General features: G+C 41.5%; 1 protein-coding gene across 3 annotated transcripts in view; it reads left to right on the plus strand.

Annotated features, from left to right (window-relative positions):
- Window positions 1–4,147, plus strand: part of GSTCD (glutathione S-transferase C-terminal domain containing) — a 287,431-nt gene extending 283,284 nt beyond the window's left edge. For all 3 annotated transcript variants that reach the window (XM_073601880.1, XM_073601873.1, XM_073601887.1), the window contains 2 exons: window positions 2,368–2,437; window positions 3,621–4,147. In XM_073601880.1, the coding sequence (XP_073457981.1) occupies window positions 2,368–2,437; window positions 3,621–3,757 (207 nt within the window). In that variant the 3' untranslated portion in view covers window positions 3,758–4,147. The remainder of the gene's footprint in view (window positions 1–2,367; window positions 2,438–3,620) is intronic.
- Window positions 4,148–22,648: the final 18,501 nt, after the last annotated feature.

The following is a 22,648-nucleotide window of genomic DNA, read 5'->3' on the forward strand; positions in this document are numbered from 1 at the left end:
CTTCTGCAGATGCACTTTTTGTTCATTCTGAACTGCCTGGGTATGTAACAAGTTAAACTTTAATGAGAAGAAAAATATCATAACCATATCATACTATCTTCATTAGATGATAGAAGGTAGAAACCCTCAAGTCCTCATCACCCTCTTTCTAAAACAAAACTGTCAAATTCTTCTTATTTAACCATATCAAGGTGGTGTTTGACTAAAAAGATTATTGTTAGAAAACTTTAGTAGTTTAGTAAGAACGATAGCATGACTAATTACCATCTACCTTAAGGCTCACAGTAAAGACATCTTCCAAATATTTGTTCTATAAATGATAGGAGTACAAGTACAAATTGTAATAGCTGCCAAGTTTTCTTCATTTTAGTTTTATGGCTGTTAAAGAAGTCTTTTTTTATATTTGAAAAGCTTAGACTAATCACATTCTTTGTATATTTCCTGTATCACTGTGTCGCCAGCAGCCATATTGAGATATGTGACAAGGGCATATGTTTGCACAAGCTGCAGTAAAGAATTCCTGAATTTACAGGCTGTAGTACAGGTAGAGATCTTTGATACTTTTAATGGACCTCTTTATGAATTTAGCCTAGATAATTGGCTGAGGGGCCAGCATTCAACGTTAATAGGGGGGCATTGTCTCCCAGCCTGACCATGCAGATTAGGGCCTCTTGTCTGTTAATTATCCAGAATTAATCCTACTTTAATGCTGTTGTATAGTTTCAAGTATTTTCTTTATTCGAATCTCAGAGCCAATTGGTGTAAGGTAGAATGCAGTGGACAATTCAAACACACACATATTTAAACTGTTTCTTAATGAGATTACTTGCTGAGCGGCAATATATATTATTTTGGCGGGATTGGACAACTGGGATGTTTGTATGGTATCATAGTTCACAAACCTTCATTAGATGAAAAAGATGTTGTCTGGGTTGGAATTCGTCAATGGTTAGTATATGGCACAGGACTAGGTAGTTCATGTAAGCTTGAACAGTTTAAGTATATACAGTGCATTCACAAGCCAGGATCTGCAGTGATAACATTTCTTGGCTAACTAAATAGGCTGTAGTGCAAACTTTCGAGGCATGCAGGCTTCTTCTTCAGGCAATAAGAACTAGTAGTAACCAATCAACCAAAATATGCAATGTGTGTGGCTTACTGTATAAAATGCATGTCTCTTACTACTACTCTTATTGCTTGAAGAAGAGGCCCACATGCCTCAAAAGCTTACAGGACAACCTATTTAATCATCCAATAAATGGTACCACCTAGATCCAAACTTCTACTCTTGTCGATGGCTAGCATGGTACAATGCACTGCTACTCTCACTAGTTAGTGATATTTTCATAATTTCTGTGACCAGGTTAAGCTGGCAATTCAAGTATGATTAAGTTTTACATTCTTACTCCTCATGTTTTACTGTAAATTTCTGTTCACCTTTAAAAGTACATTATTTCTCCTACACTAGTTTAACAGGGGAATGCTCTGCAGCTTGCACTCTCAAAAGCATAGCTTCATAAAGTAATACCAAGGTGTATTTTCTATTCATTTTAAAGTTTTGAGACAGATTCATTCTCTTATGTATATTCCATCCTATATATCAGAATACATTTAAATTAGACCCAGCATATTTTTTTGTTATGTGCATGCATGCAAAGTAATGTACTCTCCTGATAATGCCTTCATCCGTTTTCCTTTCCAGAGACATGACACTCATTCATTCAGGCATCATCCATGGTTAGCATTTACATCTGAAACTAAAAAGCTGACTTTGGCATAAAACAGTCATCACAAATTTATGACACAGAACATCCCCCAACTGCAGCCTCTCACCCTGTGACTTGCTGCAAAGTTACATTGTTGCAGTAAGATCACTGGAGGAAAGATGGCAGAGAAAATCCTTTATTCTGCCTGCAGAAGACTGATAGCATCATTTAATGGCTACATGCACATGCGTGGTTTGGCCCAACAGCATAAAATCACAGTATTTTTAGGCACCCAGCAGGCACAGGTGCAACATCCAGCCCCACTACCATCAGTCTTTGACAGGCTGAAATATGCGGTGGCAGGATGCTGTACCAAGCAGTACGCTTAGGGCCCTATGCATTCAGGGATGTATGCCCAGAACACCTGCATTTTGGGCATATGGCCCTAATCGTGAGTACTATTCGGTACAGCGTCCAGCCAACACATATTTCAGCCTGTCAAGGTGACTACACAATGAATGCCTTTTAATTCTAAAAGATTCCTCTTCTTAAAACCATTTATACTGATGTTAGTGTCATGTTATATGTCAGGAATGTATTCTTATAGACTTGTAAAGTATTTGAGAGGTCCACTTTAATTGCTCCTTTCTTGTTCATACAGGAACACATGATGCTATGTAGATTTGCAGATCAGACAGCTGTCCAACTTCCTCCAGAGCGGAGACTGATAGGTAAGTGTATGCTACATGATATATTTTAAAATATAGATTAGATATTCATGTACTAGTTGCATCAATCTTATTGGGCTACCAGGGACATTTCTAAGTACATTTTTACATATTACAAGGAAAATGGATTTCCCTTAAGTATAGTATAATAGAATGAAGCTCAGACAGTAGACAGGAGCCAGTGCAGTTGTTTCCCTTGAATGTTAGTTATTCTTTTTAAGAATCTCAGGACATGCCGTTGCAGCTCACTCAGCCAACTGCAGGTCAGTCAGGGGATTTATGAAGCTTTAAGCATCAGTACTTTATTTCTTTTACTTCTGATTTAACATTGAGTATGGCCTATTTTTACTGATGAAACAGAACAAAGTCTAGACAATATTAAGGAAAAAAAAGATAAGATAAATGTAAAGCCCAGCTTCTATTTTTAACAGAGTGGGAAATGGTTAGAAAGTCTTCCACATTTTTATTGCTGTCTCAATCATGTGTCAATCCATTGGGTTAATTTCCTCTCTCATTTTATTAATTATGAGCCCGAGGGTCATCAGTAAATAAAGACACAGAGGACATTGTAAACCTCCCATTGGTTCTAACCTTTCAAACTCAGGTGTTTTTGTTGCTTTCTGAGTACCCATTGGCAAGATTTCCCACTTTCTGAGCTTCTGTCACCAGAACAGAGAAAGCAACAATTACCTGTCAGAGGTTCTGACCTATGTACCAAAACAAGATAAAAGTTTTGGCTGGGAAAGTGTAAATCAGTAAGTGAACGCTAATTGCTTGTGTATCAGTGCTAAATTACAGACTGTCGGCATGATTCACCAAGTTTGAACTGGCATTATTGACATTGATTACCTTAGCCGGACACAAAAAGTTGCCAGTTTGCTAATGCGTAGTTAGTGGCAGCTATTGGCAATACCATGTAGGATAATAATATCAAAGTTGCCCTGAATAAATGTATACAAACTGTTTAGTTGAGATTGGCTTTGGATTGGTTGTATATCATTCGTTTATCAGCTTTGGATTGGTTGTATATCATTCGTTTTTATCAGCTTTGAATTGGCTATATACCATTATTTTATCAGCATGTAAGATCTTTTGTTTAATTTACTGCCGTATTGAGTACTACTGACATATCATGGTTTTAACTAGCGGAAGAGGGTAATAATACATTTTTATTTGTGTCTCAAAGGGAAGCGATGTATGGGATTGGTGGACCTGGATCGAGCATGGGCTGCAGAACAGTGTGGATACAAAGCCCACGTTATCTCAATGGAACCAGAGAGTTGTTCACCAAAGAATAATTTGATTGTGGGATTCCCAGTATAAAATGGGGCCAGTTTACCAGACTGTAAAGAGAAATCAGTTCCACCTTATGTAACACCATAAAGAGCCATTTATGAAGTGCAGCAGTAAACCATATAATAGAGTAGTAGATTGAGCAATCTTATTTCCTTGGTGAAAACCATTTTAGTTGCAACGGTTTCATGGCTCTCTTTGCTACCTTATGTAGAAGACCTATATGCTTGTTTACTATAGCTTGATATATCATTATGTCAAGCTTACGACACTCTGCAGTTTACTGCTGCAAGAACAGTTCAGTAGAAGGTTTTAGTTGTGGCTGTGGCTCAAATTCATAGACACTGGTTACGCAGGATATTTGTATTGAAATATTAAGAAAAATGATTTTTTTTTTTAATAAACAACATTTTTAATATATTGCTGAAGTGGTTTATGTAAATACGGACAATGTAAAAAGAATTTTTAACCCTGGAATTTTAAGGGCCATTTTCATTGCTGCATTTTTTTAAACAAGGTATAGGTCTTGCATTTGTTTTACTTATATATTGCATGTGTTTATTGCCAGTTTGAATGTATTTTGACTCTGATTGTATGAGTTTTGCATGTTGGGCCATCGAAAACAATAAAGAAGAATAGGTATTCCAAAAAGCAGTAGCAAAGAGCTTTAGATTACATATTGCTAAACCACAGTTTACAGAAACACTTGGATGAAGACAGTACCTTATAATACAGTGGTACAGACTTTTCCTGGCTGTGTCTGTGTGGCTTGGTTTCTTTCCTAACCACAATAAAACCACAACAGGGGAAATGGGCCCTAAGTGAGGGCACCACTAAATAATATGTGGTTTGGAAGGTTTCTGTTTTCAATACCAGCACGTAAATGAATGGAAAAGAACCTATTAACAATTTGACTCTGAAGCTGGGAGGCTGCTAATATCCAAATTAGCAGTTATCCTAGACAATGAAAGACAAACAAGGCTCGTTTTTCACTTCCAATATTTGTTTTATTGTGTTTTCAACATAAGTGCAGAAGGTAATATGTAACATGACAACCATGTACTACAGACGCAAAGGCACACTTTTAAGCTTTAAAACCTGCCAATCACGGTAACCTAGAATAGCTACTGGTGTAAAAGTGTTGTTTAGATGGGCTTTCAGCTTGTAGGGATTCCCCCTCTCTATAGCAGAGGTGGAATGGTGCTCCTGTTACATACCGTTATCACTGAGGGGTGGCAAATTTGCTTCCTTCCCTCTGGCATGTGAGATTCAGCATTTCTCGACTGCTACCACACAGAATACTGACTCCCACCTCTGGCTACAAGACAGGAGCTCCCAGACTAATTACCGTACTTCAAGCCAATAGGCTTTTTACTTACACTCATCCACTAGTATACTTGTAAGTTAATTAAATCTGCAGGGTTTGACTGCTATTAAAGAGCCCATGCTTAATATAAGAAGGGCAAGTTGTATTTTCTTTCTTTCGGAGTATATAGCTCCCCTGTGATTTTTTTCTTTGTATACAAAACCTCTAACCATTACGGTTTTTTAAAACAGATGTGCTATCATAGAATTGTATATCTAGTTCATCCAGTACAGTCCTGGTTCCTTTTTTTTTTTTCGTTTGTTTTATTAGTGACATTTAGCGTTTGTGCTTTTGTTTTTGGATACATTTATGTTACTGGCAACCAAAATAGTTTTTTCTTTAAAGTAGATCTAAAAGCAAAAAACTTTCTTTTTTTCATTTTGTAAGGCCCAATTGACAAGGGTGAACTTAAAAATACATCCATACTAAGCGCTGTTTGCCCACACAGGATGCACAGGTGTTTTGTGCATCTACAGTGCATCCGGAAAGTATTCACAGCGCTTCACTTTTTCCACATTTTGTTATGTTACAGCCTTATTCCAAAATGGATTACATTTATTATTTTCCTCAAAATTCTCCAAACAATACCCTATAATGACAACGTGAAAGAAGTTTGTTTGAAATCTTTGCAAATGTATTAAAAATTTAAAAATGAGGGGGGTGTGGCCTGGACATGAGCGAGTGAGGGCGTGTGTTCTTACAGCTCCTCGCCGATGGACACTTTCACAGCCTCCACCTGGGATCTTTAGCTTCACCGAGCCTCAGCCGGGATGTCCTACCGCTACCGAGCCCAATCACAGCTGCGGGGCTCCATTAAGTCCCGCCGCGGCTCCATAAATGCCTATTTCAATGACAGAGGGCGACCGCGGGACGAGCTATCCAAGATGGCGGACGACCAAGACAAGGGGAAGAGCGCAGCAGCAGCCGCCCGGGCCGGCCTGCAGTCTCTCCTATTGAATCACCGCACATGGTAAGCGATACAGCTGCCCCAGCCTCCCCTGGCTCCTCTGCCTCCCACGATCAGGGGTCTGACATTTTGGAGCTTCATGGGGATAGAGACTTGAAGCATAGCATCTCTCCACTAGAGAAGACTTAGAAAGATGTACCAGCAGAGTAGAAAAAGCATTTAAACAGGGCATTGAACAATTGCAGAATGACACTACTCAGTTGGGCAACGGAGTGGAAGCCCTGCAGCAGAGTGTAGAGGAGACCCTTCCAGCCATCTCCCAGCTTAGGGATACCTGCTGTGCTCAAGACCAAAGAACTGAGGCTCTCATTTGCCAACTAGATGATTACGAGAACCGCAGCCGCCATTCTAATATCCCTGTCCGTGGGTTGCCAGAGGCTACAGCAGCCAGAGACATTCTCCCAACTCTACAGGGCATCTTCAAGGAGATTCTGGAGCTTTCCCCCAATGAATCAGTGGAAATTGTTAGAGCTCATAAAGCGCTCAGACCCCCTTCACAAGATGCCTCAAACCAGAGAGACATTATATGCAAGCTGCATAAGTTCACAGTCAAGGAGCAGATCATGCAACGCATGCGCAAACGCCCCTTCTTTGATTCCGACGGTGCACGCCTGTTCTTTTACCAAGACCTGTCACGCCGCACACTGATGCAACGCAGTGCTCTCTATCCCCTCCTGGAAGCTATGCGAGCGGCAGGCATAAAATATTGGGGGTTCCCTTTCAATCTACAAGCTGGAAGAGACAGCAAGTCTGCTACTTTATATAAAAAAGGAAGCCAGAAGGCTAACACTGTGCTAAAATAAATAAGTATGTGAATCTATGAACTGAAGCAGCCAGCACCTATGAGTTCAGTACAAAAAAACTACAAACAAAGTAAAATTTAAAAGGAAGTGCAGTACTAATAATACACATAATAATGATAAATCACATGTATCAATTGTGAATCAGTGAAAAAAGTGATAAGAAAAATAAGACAGAGTCCCAATAACAATAAAGTCCATATGGGTCTATGTAAAATAATGAAACAAAAATTATTAATTAATTACTTACATAAAAAATTGTGAATCGGTGAAAAATTGGTAAAAAAGAAAACTAAGGCAGAGTCCCAATCACAATAAAGTCCATATGGGTCTATGCAGAGTATTAAACCAGTGAAGATAAGTTGCAGGAAGAAGAAGGTGACATAAATCTTCATACGAATTGTAGTGCGGTCAGATCTACACCCAAAAGTGAGCTAGCCTGCTTACCAGAAGGCTGTGACTGCCAGGACAGTCTCACCAAGCTCGGGGAATTAGTGGTCTCCCCAGGACCTGATTGATATATGGAACAGCAGCTTAATATTTCTGAATCAATTCGGAAATATAAAAGAAAAAACCCTTCATAGTGCAGTATGCATATTCAAAAAGATTTCATAAATTAATAAATTCCACTTACAAAAATGATACTAGTATGTCAGCAAGCAGCGATCAACAACAGAAAGGTAGACTGCGGCATCTCCATTTACTTCTCTTTACTTCCTATACGAATCGTCACTCCACCATCTGGGAGGGAAAGGCTCCACCCTACGCGTTTCGTCACAAATGGCCATCTTCTGGGGATTGGCCGAATTTATTGTGATTGGGACTCTGCCTTAGTTTTCCTTTTTACCAATTTTTCACCGATTCACAATTTTTTTATATAAGTAATTAATTAATATTTTTGTTTAATTATTCTACATAGGCCCATATGGACTTTATTGTAATTGGGACTTTGTCTTATTTTTCTTATCACTTTTTTCACTGATTCACAATTTATACATGTAATATATCATTATTATGTGTATTATTAGCACTGCACTTCCTTTTTAATTTTACTAAGTCTGCTACTGATCTTCCCTACTTCCTCTCTCAACTGGGACAGGATCCGGTGGAATTTACAGATTGGCGTCACCAAGCAGAGATGCAACTTCCATCGGCACCAAACCCTTGGAACCCTGCTCGACCTAAAAGACGCTCTCGAGGCCGCAAACGTTCTTTACCCAATACTTCTCCTGGAACCCACGATGGTGACATCTGAAGCACAGCATGACCTAGGAACTCTCCCAATGTAATCTTCTGGACCCAATGTGGCATTGCGTCTGTAGCAGGACAACTCAGTGGCCAATTGAGCTCCTGAGGATGGACTAGAGGGCCATGGCATCTACCTGCAGTTCTTTTTTCATAAATTTTTGCTGAAAAAAAAGGTTTTCTCTATTTTTAGCAATTTTACTATTAATCCCCGGTGCATTTATCAACTCTGTCATTAGACGGGGACCTGGACACACCTTGTCTGTTCATGTTTGTCTACATAGGATTACCTGTTTTGGGTATTAGCCCTGAATTGGGCGTCATGCCTCACCCAGGTGGCTCTCCACACTTGACAGGCCTTCCTGGGTCAGGCATGCGGCTCAATGTGGCCTTCCAGGGGCTGACCTTGGCTTCTGATGGCCTTTTTTGTAGATTATTGTGTGTTTATTTTGTTGTAATGTGGTTAATGCCTTTTTTTTCCTTTTTTATCTTTTCTCTTCTGAACTTTCACTCCAGATACGTGGCTGCTCACACCTGGTTCAACACTCTGACGGGTTTCGCTTGGACACCCCGTACCTAATCCTTCATGGCAACGATTAAGGTAGTTTCATACAATACACATGGCTTAAGCCCTCCCAACCAAAGCGACAGGCTATGGCTAGAGCTCAAGCACCTGGGGGCACAGGTCCTTTTCTTGCAGGAGACTCACTTTACTAATGCTTCTACTCCACAACTCCCTAATCACATTTTTTCCCTAAGGTATCTGAGCAACTCTTAAAAACCAAAATCTAGAGGGACAGCTATTGCCATTCACAGGAATTGTCCGTGGTTCTCTCCGCTCCTTTGTCAGTTGAGAGAGGAGGTATGTCGACTGGGACCGAAAGTCCATGACACAGGAGAGTTCCCTTGTGTTCAATAGTGTTGCGTAAGCTCTCGGTCTCTCTATAGTGTCTGTTACCTAGGTTGTGAGTGACAACTCCTGGTACTTTGGTATACTGTATACCTATTTTGTTACTGTCTTGTTTGTTTTCCTTGCTTTTATTATTTTCTGGTCCTTTACTTTTGATTTGTTCTCTCACAATGTTGACTAAAATAAAGATTATTCAAAAAAAAAAAAATGAAAAAATCACATGTAGATAAGTATTCACAGCCTTTGCATGACACTCAAAATTGAGCTCAGGTGCATCCTGTTTCTACTGATCATCCTTGAGATGTTTCTACAACTTAATTGTCATCCACCTGTGGTAAATTCAATTGGCTGGACATGATTTGGAAAGACACACACCTGTCTATATAAGATCCCACAATTCACAGTGCATGTCAGAGCACAAACCAAGCCATAAAGTCCAAAGAATTGTCTGAAGACCTCCGAGATATGATTGTATCGAGGCACAGATCTGGCGAAGGGTACAGAAATTTTTCTGCAGCATTGAAGTTCCCAATGAGCACAGTGGAACCACCAGGACTCTTCCTAGAGTGGGCCATCTGGCCAAACTGAGCAAACAGGGGAGAAGACCCTTAGTCAGAGAGGTGACCAAGAATCTGATAGTCATTCTGACAGAGCTTCAGCATTTCTCTGCGGAGAGAGGAGAACCTTCCAGAAGAACAACCATCTCTGCAGCACTCCACCAGATAGAATCCACTCCTCATTTAAAGGAAACTCATGACAGCCTGCCTGGAGTTTGCCAAAAGGCACCTGAAGGACTCTTAGACCATGAGAAACAAAATTATCTGGTCTGATGAAACAAAAATTGAACTCTTTTTAGCCTGAATGGCAAGCGTCACGTTTGGAGAAAACAAGGCACCGCTCATCACCTGGCCAATACCATCCCTACAGTGAAGCATGGTGGGGGCAACATCATGCTGTGGGGATGTTTTTCAAGTGGCAGGAACTGGGGGATTAGTCAGGATCAAGGGAAAGATGAATGCAGCAGTGTACAGAGACATCCTTGAATAAAACCTGCTCCAGAGCGCTCTGGACCTCAGACTGGGGCGAAGGTTCATCATTCAATAGGACAATGGCCCTAAGCACACAGCCAAAATAACAAAGGAGTGGCTGGCTATGAGACAACTCTGTGAATGTCCTTGTGGCCCAGCCAGAGCCCAGACTTTAAACCCGATTGAACATATCTGGAGAGATCTAAACATGGCTGTGCACTGACACTCCCCATCCAACCTGATGGAGCTTGAGAGGTCCTGCATAGAAGAATATGAGAAACTGCCCAAAAATAGGTGTGCCAAGCTTGTAGCATCATACTCAAAAAGACTCGGGGCTGTAATTGGTGCCAAAGGTGCTTCAACAAAGTATTGAGCAAAGGCTGTGAATACTTCTGTACATGTGATTTTTTATCTTTAATAAATTAGCAAAGATTTCAAACAAACCTCTTTCATGTTGTCATTATGGGGTATTGTTTGTAGAATTTTGAGGAAAATAATGAGTTTAATCCATTTTGGAATAAGGCTGTAACATAAAATGTGGAAAAGGTGAAACGCTGTGAATACTTTCCGGATGCACTGTACAGGCAGACAGGTCCATTCATGTCTATTGGGAGGCGGGGACTGCACAGACATAGCTGTTGCTCCAAATTTGACAGCTGTGCAGGTGTATGTGGTTGAGTGTCCCCAAATGCAGACAATGTGAGTTCAGGGACATGCACCCATATGCACCCTCATGGATGTCAGATGAGAGTAGCTGCCGTGTCCCACTAGAATGGGAGTGCCTGCATGTGGATGCCTGGGACACTTGTGTATCCCATGCAGATGAACACAGTCCTTCACACTAAAGTACGCCTGTGCAAACAAAGCCTTAGGGAGGGTTACAACCCCTTCCAGGTTGTTTTTTGCATCTGTATCCCATATTCCCTTCACTTCCTATTCCATAGCCAAAACAGGAACTGAGAGGAAATCCCTCCAAAGTGAGGGAATCCCTGGTTGTCACCAGGGTCAGCACAAGTTTCCATTGTAAGATTTCCCATCTATTTCTGTTCCGAGAACAGTCCAAAATTTGGGAGTTTTTTTTCACTGATCATTGTAAACATGACAGTTAGAAACAATGAATCTCCCTAATGGGGGGAACAGACAGCAATAAAAACCTGACGGGTTTTCTAATCCACACTCTCCAACACTAGAAAAAAAGCCTTAAAGAGGAAATAAACCCTGATGGGTTTTACTTCCTCTTTGTTTCCCTGCAAAGGTAAAGCATAATGGGCTGCTATGCATCACATTGTAGCCCATTATGTGTCACTTACCTGACACAGGAGCCTGTGATGTCACTGCTGTCCCCTCTTCCACAAAGCATCCATCTTCCTTCCGGGTATCGTGGCTCCGGACAATCACAGCGTGGGAGCCGCCACTAACGGCACGATCGCCGTTAGAAACGGCACGCTCTTGTCGCTCCCAAGCTTCTTCACAATGTGTCACATAAAAGTATTTAGACATCATGGATGGGGATATATGGATACATATACACAGTAAATATATATGGCAACAATCAATGATAGAGTTATAGGGACATCCATACACGGGCTTAATTGTGAGGAATGGTGCTTTTTTTCACTTCAGCTCCTGCTGTACTAAGGCGGCTGTACTATATTAAGTGCACCTTATATTACATAAAAAAGTTTTTTTCAATATGGTCTTTATTGATCTTTTATTACATTTCTATAACAATCAATTGTGTCCATACTAAAAAAGCAATCTGAACAAAAACCAATAAAAACAACTCTGGGTTCAGGTTTCTATATTGCATTTGTGAGTCCAGTATGTGGATTCAGTCATCAGTAGTTTATAAAGTCTTGCTGTAATTACAGGATGATTACACCCTAATTAAAGTTGCTTTCTTTACCTTATATGAACCTCAATTAGTGCTGCTTTTCTATCATCTCACAGTATACATTAAGAAGCATTGATAGAATAGCATTTGTAATTCCTGGCTTTTAAGGCAGTAGTATGAGGTAGGACGTGTTGGCCTGAACTGCCCCTACTTTAGCACACTATCCACACCCTATATCTTGTGGCAAAGCCTCAAGTCAAGTTTTATGCACACTTTGTCAGCTGGCCAAATTGCATACCTATAAATCATGAATTATGACGTTATGCATATGAGAGCGCTGGAATCACTTGCTTAAGGCACACAGGTTTGTTCATTAATACTTTAAAGTTAATAATTAGCCTTTATGTCTTCACAAATAAGAATGTGCTACAGTAAACTGTGAATTCTGCATAATTTTTAAATATAGTAGTATTTTTGCCTGTTTAGTGCAGTGTTATTTTTCCCTACAGCAGAGATGTGTTTCAAAACAGAAGGAAGAAGGTTAGAAAGGTAGAAATTTGCATCATGCATTTAATACATTCACTATATCACCATTGCTCTTGTTTTTGGACAGGGCTTGAAGTGAGAAGCATGCAGTAGCAGCTCTCAGCAGGTTGGCTAATATCACTACATAGACAAGAACATATGTCACCAGCACACCCTGGATCCATAATCAATAGTCCAAAAGTTTTACTGAAGCAATCACATCACAAACCATGTCAGTGCCACGTTTTGTGGCCACAAAGAACAGCAGGCATGTGTCCCGTGCTTTTCTCAAACTGTTGCACTGACACTTTTGCTGTTGCACTGACAAAACTTTTGAACTACTTATTATGGATCCTTTTAGTGCTGGTGAGATGTGTTCTTATTTATGCATTTAAAGGAGAGGTATAGCCAAAGCTATTTTTTTTTTTCATAATCAAAGTTTAAGATTTTGAACAACAGAAACTTTTACCATTTGAGACACTGCAATCCTCATGCAGGAATTTTATGCTAGTGGAATGGAAATACTGCAAGCTTTTAGATTTTATAGGCAAGTGAGCACCCAAGTTGCGACCGCGAGATGCCCTCTCCCCGTTTGAATCCAAGTGTGTAAAACTTCTGGACTCTAGACACCTGCTCTCACACACATACATATTTGTTCTTAGTACTCACTGTGTGTCCATTCCATATTATATTAGAGAATGGGAGAAGGAACATGGATTGGAAATTACTCCCCTTCAGATTCAGAGAAACATTAAATTGACTCATACATACTCTAATTGTACTCCAAGAGTCGTCATAAAAAAACCTTACTAGGTGGTACAAACCCCCTCCCGTCTGGCTTAGATGTTTCTAAATGCCGATGCCCGATGGTGGAGGGGCTGTGACCAACAAGGCACGTTCCTCCACCTTTGGTGGTTCTGCTCTAAGATTATAGCCTTTTGGGAAGCAATTACCCCATGGATTAAGAAAATGACGCTTAGACCCATAGAAAGCAACCCCCTACAACTGTTCCATGGTGCCCCCTTTTCTCTCAAATCTTATAAGAAAAGTTCTACCCCAAATTGCTGAATGCAGCCAAATCCTTAGCTCCCAGGATTTGGAAACAGACCAATTGCCGTTCGCTAGCTGACTGGAAAAGGGAGGTGAATGCCATAATGGAGACGAAACGCTGGGTACATACAGTTGGGTTTCAACAGGATAAATTTAGAGATGCGTGTGAATGGGTTGGATGTACTACTCCACTGAGATACAGGATGACTAGGTAATTACCTGTATAACAAGTAGCAGCTCTATTCATTGTACTTACCTGGATTGGCATTTCTGACATGTCCATGAACCCGCAATCCCCCCCCCAGACATAAGTTTGTTTCCCTTTTTTTTTCTCTTCTTTTTTTTCATAGGAGAGTGAATTGTAATATACTTGACTTACCTTAATTTTCTCTGTACAATGGTTGTCCAACTGATCCCTGCACAATTTTGCTTGCTTTACTGATAAAGGGTGAGCCTGCCAAAGTTGTGTCAAAGCGATTTTGGCTCTGTTTCTCCTATGGATCGCAGGAGTGCAGTTCATTCTGCAATCCTGTGACACATTTTCAGCTGACAGCGGGCTCCACCCAGATGCCTGGACTGGCAGCTTGGCTCAGCCTGTCGGAGAACTGCTGAGAGCCTCAGCCAGCCATTCCCGTTCCCTCCACAGCCCGGCTCTCCCGTGAGCCCTGGAGGGGCAGAGCAGAGAGCCAGTGACTGACAGTCACCAGCTCTCTACAGGCTAAAGACAGAGAACTGAGAGATCAGCAGTCTTTGATCGATCACTTCTTGGTCTCAGAGGCAGTCAGTTACAGATGCAGCTGGGATCCATGCTGCACCCATCTAGGTGAGGTTGATTGTCTTTTTTTTTTTTTTTAAAGCCATACTTCTCTTTTAATATATGACACTTCAGTCCAAAACTTACTTTTACCTTAAGTAAGTTGTAATCATTTGTTTTATGTCTCCAGGTCCCAATGATTGGGCTCATAATAAGGAACTTTACAGCTGAAATTCAGACACATATAAAATACACATTGATGTGGCTCTGTGTTCATTAATACATCGATAATTTTATTTTTTGCATACAGGCAGTGTAAACTCCTTATTTTGACTTTGATTTGGCTGACTCCAAATCGCATGACAAGACGCACCCCGTTGCCGGCAATGGAACCATTCATGCTGCATAGATTCTGAAAAAGATTCCTGCACTACTTTTTACCGATTTCATTGCTACTTGCATAGACTTTTGTCTATGTCGCAAGCCGCAATGAAAATCGGCAGTGCAAATCGCTCTGATGTGCAGCTTTGAAATCGTGCTGAAGTAGTGTGACTTCAAAGCTGCACCGCTGTGAACGGGGGCTTACTTGCGATACAAAATTGTGGCAAAATGGACAGTTCTGTGGGTTCCCTATGAAACTTTTTATATAGCAGTATGGCAAAAAGTCAGTCCTTCCCTAGCTGTGTAAAGGGCATTCATTACTGCTGACCTGAAAACACTTTCTTTCAAGACATCAATTAAGTATACAGCTTTTTTGCACAATAACACAGAAAAAGAAGAATGACTACTATTGACCAAGGCACAGGAACTCTAATTATACAGTAAAACCTTGGATTAAGAGTAACTTGGCTTGAGAGTGTTTTGCAAGACAAGCAACATTTTAAAAAAAAAATTTTGAGTTGATAAACAAGCAATGTCTTGATATACAAGTAGCGTCACGTCACAACTTAGTATAAAAGAGAAGAGAGGCGCCTCTAAGTGTAGCAATATGGTTATATTTAATGAAGGTACAACATTAAGCAACTCACATCGTTGATTAAAACAGGCACGGTGCAGAGGATGGTCTATGTGGACAGCTCTACCCCAGATGCCTGCATACTTAGATGTGCCTTTTTTAACCATTTCCCGCCCAGCCTATACCAAAATGACAGCCAGGAAGTGGTTCAGTTATTCTGACCGGACGTCATATGACATCCAGCAGGATAAGCCACGATCGCGTGCCCGCACAGCGATCGGTGATGTGGTGTGTCACTCTGACACACTGCATCTCTGATCGTGGTAAAGAGCCTCTGACAGAGGCTATTTATCACATGATCAGCTGTGACCAATCACAGCGTGAACCAGGAGGTGCCGGTAATCGGCTTTCCTCAGTTTGCGCTGACAGGGAGAGCTGCTCAGCGGCTCTCCTGTCAGAGGGGGGTGTGCACTGATAATCAGTACATTGATTATCAGTGCAGCCCCCATCAGAGGTGCCCACCACAATGCCAATCAGTGCCCATCAGCTGCCAGTCAGTGCCCATCAAAGTGCCAACCAGTGCCTGTCAGTGCCCTTCACAGATGCCCATCAGTAATGCCTGTCAGTACCTCCTCATCAGTGCTGCCTATCAGTGCCACCTATCAGAGCTGCATATCAGTGTAGTCCATCAGTGCTGCATATCAGTGCCCATCAATTCTACATATTAGTGCCTCCTCATCAGTGCCCATTAGTGCAGCCTCATCAGTGCCTGTCAGTGAAGGAGAAAACAATATTTTACAACAGAAACTAAGAATTTTTTTTTTTTTTTTCTTTCAAAAATGTCGGTCTTTTTTAGTTTGGTTAGCAAAAAATAAAAAAACCCAGTGGTGGTCAAATACCACCAAAAGAAAGCTCTAATTTTGGGAAGAAAATGATAAAAATGTATTTTGGGTACAGTATTGTATGACCGCGCAATTGTCATTCAAAGTGTGACAGCGCTGACAACTGAAAATTGTCCTTGGTAGGAAGGGGTTAATCATTGAGTTGCTAAATGCTGTACCTTCATTAAATGTAACCATTGCTACACTTAGAGCAGGGGTGTCCAAACCTTTTTCAAAGAGGGCCAGATTTAATGAAGTGAACATGCGTGAGAGCCGACCATTTTGCCTGACATTCTTTGAACCTTTAAAATTAAATGCAAATTAACTAATACACTGCCCAACAAGAATTATCTTGCCTTTGTGGCTGTGTGTGGTGAAGAGTCTAAGGATGAGCTGTGTTATTTGGATACACTGTATTTATAACACGCACAGGCGTATAACACGCACCTTCACTTTAAGAGGGACGTTTCAGGAAAAAAACTTTTAAATAAGGAACTGTGAAGCAAAATAAGGGTCAGTGCCCATCAATGCAGCCTAATCAGTGCCCATCTGCAGCCTCACCATTGCCATGAATGCAGCCTCACAAGTGCCATTAATGCAGCCTCACCATTGACATGAATGCAGTCTCACCATTGCCATCAGCACAGCTTGATCCATACTCATCTGCAGCCTCGCAGGGGAAAGGGAGGGGGGCGGGATGAGCGCCAACAGATCACAAACAGGAGAATCTCCTGTTTACTTGGTGGACTCTTTACTACAAAGTCCCGCCTTCTATGTTAGACAGAACAGTCGTCCAATGCCAGCCCAGGATATGGGACTTCCTATTACAGAGGACACTGAGAAAACGGGAGATTCTCCTGTATGTCCTGTGAGGCCGTATTAAACTGGAGCACGGGCCGCAATTTGCCCGCGGGCAGGACTTAGAGGCGCCTCTCTTCTCTTTTATACTCTGTAGCTCCTGCTGGATTTTGCTTCTAATCCCCTTGTGGAGGCTTCCATTTGTGGATGGACATTTTTATGGTTACACGACCTATCACATTGCTATAATCTTTTTATATGGACTATAAGCTGAAGGATTTTTGAATGAATGGTTATGGAACAAATCAATCTAAGTTTCCATTATTTCTAATGGGGAAATTCGCTTTGATATATGAGTGCTTTGGATTATAAGCACGTTTCTGGAATGAATTATGCTTGCAATCCAAGGTTTTAATGTATGTTGAAAATAAAACTCTTACATTTATGCAAAGGCAAAATGATACCAAGATAGTTTTTCACCCTGGAGAAGGAAACCATAGTATTACGTAAACAAATCTGCTGTTTAATAGCTGCACACAGTTCTTTTTCTGAAAATGGAAAATTAATTAACAAGACAGTGATAAGGGATATTCTGGTGCCTAGAAGTCTGGGATGACCCACAAGATCTATTAACTTCCCTTTACAAATTACTACCTGTATTTCCTCTAAATTCGAACAGTTTGAGATCTCATGGCTAGCCCTATAAGATGGTATGTGTGAGGCAGAGCTTACAATAGAAAGTACCATAAAGCCTGTAAGGAGGACTTTATATGTCACAGTAAAAATATGTTTTATTAAAGGAAACGACAAATGGTTCACTGAAGATGATACTTTTTATAGCTGTGCAATGTTTTTAGCTGAAAGCTTTCCAGACAATTTAGGCCTTTCCTCGGGCCTTGTCATATTTTGCATTCCTCCGATAGGTATTTATTGCTCTGCTTCACAGGAATTTTACAAGACTGCTCGTCTCTATGGATATTGTTCTGCACAAGTCATTTTAGTATCTGTTCACCTGTCCTACTAGAGTTCAAGATTGTTGCTTTAATAATCCATGACAATCGCTGCCAGGAGCCACTAGAGCAGACAGCTGATTCCGCTGACAAATGATGTAAGGGCAGGGTCACGGGTGGCATAGGCTTTATGAGCCCGTGAAGACATTTTGCTTTGTTCATGTTCCTACCGGAACTGAGCTTCACACCAACTTCAATATGTCTTTCCTACATAATAGCAAATTTGACTTGTGCATTGAACGGTGAATAACGACAGATGAATTGCTAAGTATTGTCAGACATTTTACACAGGCTCCACTGCTTTGATACAAAACTAAGCATTTCATAGTACATAGTTTGTTTTCTGCGTAAAATGTAAAATAATCATCCTCCGCCACTTCCACACCCTCTCGCCATCTGTATGACCCTGTGGTGTGTGCATACTTTACTATCTTATTTGTGCTGCATTCTCATCTGTTATTGGATTCCTGCTTACAAAGGCTAGCACTACTGTTGCATCTTACCCATTTTAGAGTACAGTTTAGTTGTAGGATACTTTCTGCTGTGCAGTTTTCCTGGCTTCTATATTGCTATCCTTTCTTGAACTGACTCTGAGTGAAATCAACTGATCGATCAACTTGGTACATTTAGCCTGCCCATTGACGGTTCAAATCTCGGGCCGGTGGCTGCTGAACTGTCGAGATTTGAACCATGTATGGCCAGTCTATGTTGACTGATTATGCCAGTTTTTCTCAACCTTTTAACCCTAGAGGGACCCCAGAAATAATTTTCAGGTCTCGAGGAACCCTTACTAAAACCAATTCATTAGGGATCATTAGGAACAATGCTCCTTATACTGGTGGTCAATAGGAAGAATGTTCCCCTTAAAGTGGTGCTCAGAATGCCACCCTTAAAGCGGTAGTCCGGTTACCTGATCTTTTTTTTTTTTCTTTTTTTTAGGTAATTGAGACACTTTGCTAATCCCAAAATAATACTCACAGTTTCTGTGTAATATTTCCGCCTCGGTCTGTTTTCGTACTGAAGAATAACTTAAAAAATGTGATGCTGGCTGTTTCCATCTTGCTTGTGGGCATGTGAAGCCCACAAGCATTGATTTCCGGGATGCGGTGAATGCTGTTCATTCACAGCTTGTTCACGCGCATGATCATTGTTTCCGCACTGAATCTTGGGAAGCCTGACACTAAGCTCCCAGGAGACAGTGCGGCGCCGGGGAAAGGCAATAAACACACCTACTCCCATGGGAGGAGAGACAGGAAGTGCCACAATAAAGTACAATATAAAGGTAATTACAGCGATGAAAAAAAATTTCATGCGGCATTTGAACATCTATGCAATTAACTGAAGGGGGTAAGATTAGGTTAAAAATTTGAGTGGAACCCCGCTTTAAAGACAGCTCAAAAGATATTTTGTGTCATGCTGCTGGCTTTGCTAAGTGATGTTGATCCTTGAACTCTATAGGCACCATCAAAAAGGTGGTTCATCAGCCACAGCTGAAGAAACCCCTAGAAAACTCTGGAGGAACCCTGGTTGAGAATGGCTGGATTATGCTGTTGTTAGACCCCAGCACTATATCTAAATATTTGGCTAAACACTTTGCCTGACCATCCTTCATTTGACCTCCCAGATACTGGACTTGGCTTCTGGGCTGCCTCCTTCTGCCCTGTATTTATGAGTAGCCACTTTGTTCAGATTCAGTAATTCATCACATAAGAACTTTACCTGAACTGAGGAAGTTTCAGTCACTTCTTGTTGACAGACTTCCAGTATTGTCTTACCCTTTATCATCTATTTCTCTGAAGGGTCATCGGAAAATGTGGGCATTAATCACCCTTAGAAAAGTATACAGCTGCGTTTTGTTATAAAGAAATTTGAGTATATGGAAACCCAATCAATAAGATCCCAAAAAAGTCTTAATGGGGTTGTAAAGTCAGAAGGTTTTTTATCTCAATGCATTCTATGCAAAGCCTTTTGTGTGCAGCAGCCCCCCTAATACTTACCTGAGCCCCATCTCTGTCCAGCGATGTCCACAAGTGTACTCTCCCTCCTGATTGGGCCATTGGCTCCCGCTGCTGTTAATCAAGGTTGGTTAGCCAATCAGGAGAGAGAGGGGGTGGGGCCGAACCACAGCTCCAAGTCTGAATGGGACACACAGAGCTGCAGCTTGGTTTGGGCACTCAATGGGAGGCAGGGGCCAGGAGCACAGAAGAGGGACCCAAGAAGAGGAGGATCCAGGCTGCTCTGTGCAAAACCTTTGCACAGAGCAGGTAAGTTTTAACATGTTTGTTATTTTGTATTTATTTTTTAAAACAAGACTTTACAATCACTTTAACATATTAACCCCTGCCACATGCTGGGAGATGGCTTCCCAATCATGTGATCACTGCGAATAGCTGTCACATGATCAGAATACTATCTCGCTGATTATAGAGAACAGAGACCAGAAGCTTCAGTGACAGTTTGGTCAGTATGCTGGGAGTGTGCAGTAAGCATGCTTTCAGGATTGAACCTCGGAGCCACCAGGATGTATATGTGCAGGGGCGGGGCTTTAAGTCCTACCTGCTCTGCCACTGCATATACTGTATGCGTTACACCAGTGGGAAGGGGTTAATGTAATTACAAAGGTTCATTTCAATATTTCTAAAGTTTTCATTAACCACTTCCCGACCGTCCCATAGCAGATATACTGCTAAACGATACTGAATTCCCGCCTAGGGGGCACGCGCCGCTTGTGCTGTGATTACTCACATCAGAAGCCGATCTGCAGGTGCAATGGATGTCCGCCAGCACCCGCCGATCATTGGGCAGAGACACAGGACTGACCTCTGCCTATGTAAAGAAGGCAGAGCTCCGTTCTGACAGGGGGAAAGTGATGAGTTTTGTGTCCCTGCAAAGCGGGGTATAAAATCCATCACTTCCCTTAGTCAAATCAGAACACAGTTTACACAAAAACACTGGTTAGGCACATAGTTAACCCTTTGATTGCCCTAGATGTTTACCTCCTTCCCAGCCAATGTCATTAGTACAGTGATGGTGCATATTTTTAGCACTGATCAGTTTGTCCCCCACAATATCGCAGTCCCGCTATAAGTTGCTGATCACTCCCAATACTAGTATAAAAATAAATAAAAATTCCGGGATATACCATAGTTTGTAGATGCTATAAATTTTGTGCAAACCAATCAATATACGCAGCGCACTCCTCAACCCTACACTCCATACATAGCACACTCCTCAATTCTACACTCCGTATGTAGCGCACTCCTCAACCCTACACTCTGTACGTAGCACAACCAATCGGTGAGTTGTAATGATATACAGTAACCTCTAGCAACTAATTAGTGAGCGGTAATGAAATGCTGTAATCTCTGGCAACTAATTGCAATCGCTGCCTGATCTGCTGCAGTGAATTGATTTTGTGTCTAGCTGCTATTTATCATATGTCCCAGAGCGGGGGGGGGGGGGAATGTTTGCCCTGCGTCCAATCAATATTAAAGATGGCCCTGAGTGAACCCTGCAAAGGAAATGTTGGCAGTTCACACAAATCCTTATGACTTTGTGTATATAGTAGTTTTGCAAAGCTTGATCTGTTTTACGGCTCGCCTTAAAGTGCATTTCTTACCTTTCTAGTTCTTTCTTGGAGCAGTTTTTATGAAAGACTCCATACAGTAGGTAGCTTGTATTGTTTATAATAGCTTGCAATGTGCAATCAGGGAACAGATTAGTTCAAAAGTACATTACCATATAATGCACTACCCAAGCCTGAAGCACTTTTTTGGCATGTCAGTCTTCTGCCCAGTAGTACCATGCATGCTTCTGGCAACATACAGTGCCTTCAAAAAGTATTCATACCCCTTGCTTTGCACATCTAGAGAGTGTAATTTTTGCCCGTTCTTCTTTGCAAAATAGCTCAAGCTCTGTCAGATTGAATGGAGGGCGTCTATGAATAGTAATTTTCAAGTCTTTCCACTTTGACTGGGCCATTCTAACACATGAATATGCTTTGATCTAAACCATTTCATTGTAGCTCTGGCTGTATGCTTAGGGTCGTTGTCCTGCTGGAAGGTGAAACTCCACCCCAGTCTCAAGTCTTTTGCAGACTCCAATGCCGTGTACACACGAGCTGACTTTTCAGCATCAAAGGTCCGACAGTCTTTCCGACGGACTTTCGACGGAGTTACTACAGACTTTCGAACGACCGGACTTGCCCACACACGAACGGACTAAAGTTCGTTTGAAAGTCCGTTGGTTTGAATGTGATGACGTTTGAAGGGACTAGAATAAAGAAGTTCATAGCCAGTAGCCAATAGCTGCTGTTGCGCCGTTTTTTGTCTGCCGGACTAGTATACAGACGAACACATTTTTCAATCGAACTCGAGTTCGTTGGAAAGATTTGAAACATGTTCTAAATCTAAAGATTTTCATCAGAAAATGTCCACTGAAGGTCTGATGAAGCCCACACATGGTCGGATTGTCCGACGGATTCGTTCCGTCGGACCAGTCCGATCGAAAAGTCCGGTCGTGTGTACACGGCATAACAGGTTTTCTTCTAAGATTGTCCTGTATTTGGCTCCATCCATCTTCCCATCAACTCTGACCAGCTTTCCTGTCCCTGCTGAAGAAAAGCATCCCCACAACATGATGTTGTGTTCAGGGTGACATGCGGTGTTACTTTTCTGCCACACAGAGCGTTTTGCTTTTAGGTCAAAAAGTTCAATTTTGGTCTCATCTGACCAGAGCACCTTCTTCCACAGTTTGCTGTGTCCTCCACATGGCTTCTCACAAATTGCAAACAGGACTT

Source organism: Aquarana catesbeiana, linkage group LG01, assembly GCF_042186555.1.
Source record: "Aquarana catesbeiana isolate 2022-GZ linkage group LG01, ASM4218655v1, whole genome shotgun sequence".
Lineage (NCBI taxonomy): Eukaryota > Metazoa > Chordata > Amphibia > Anura > Ranidae > Aquarana > Aquarana catesbeiana.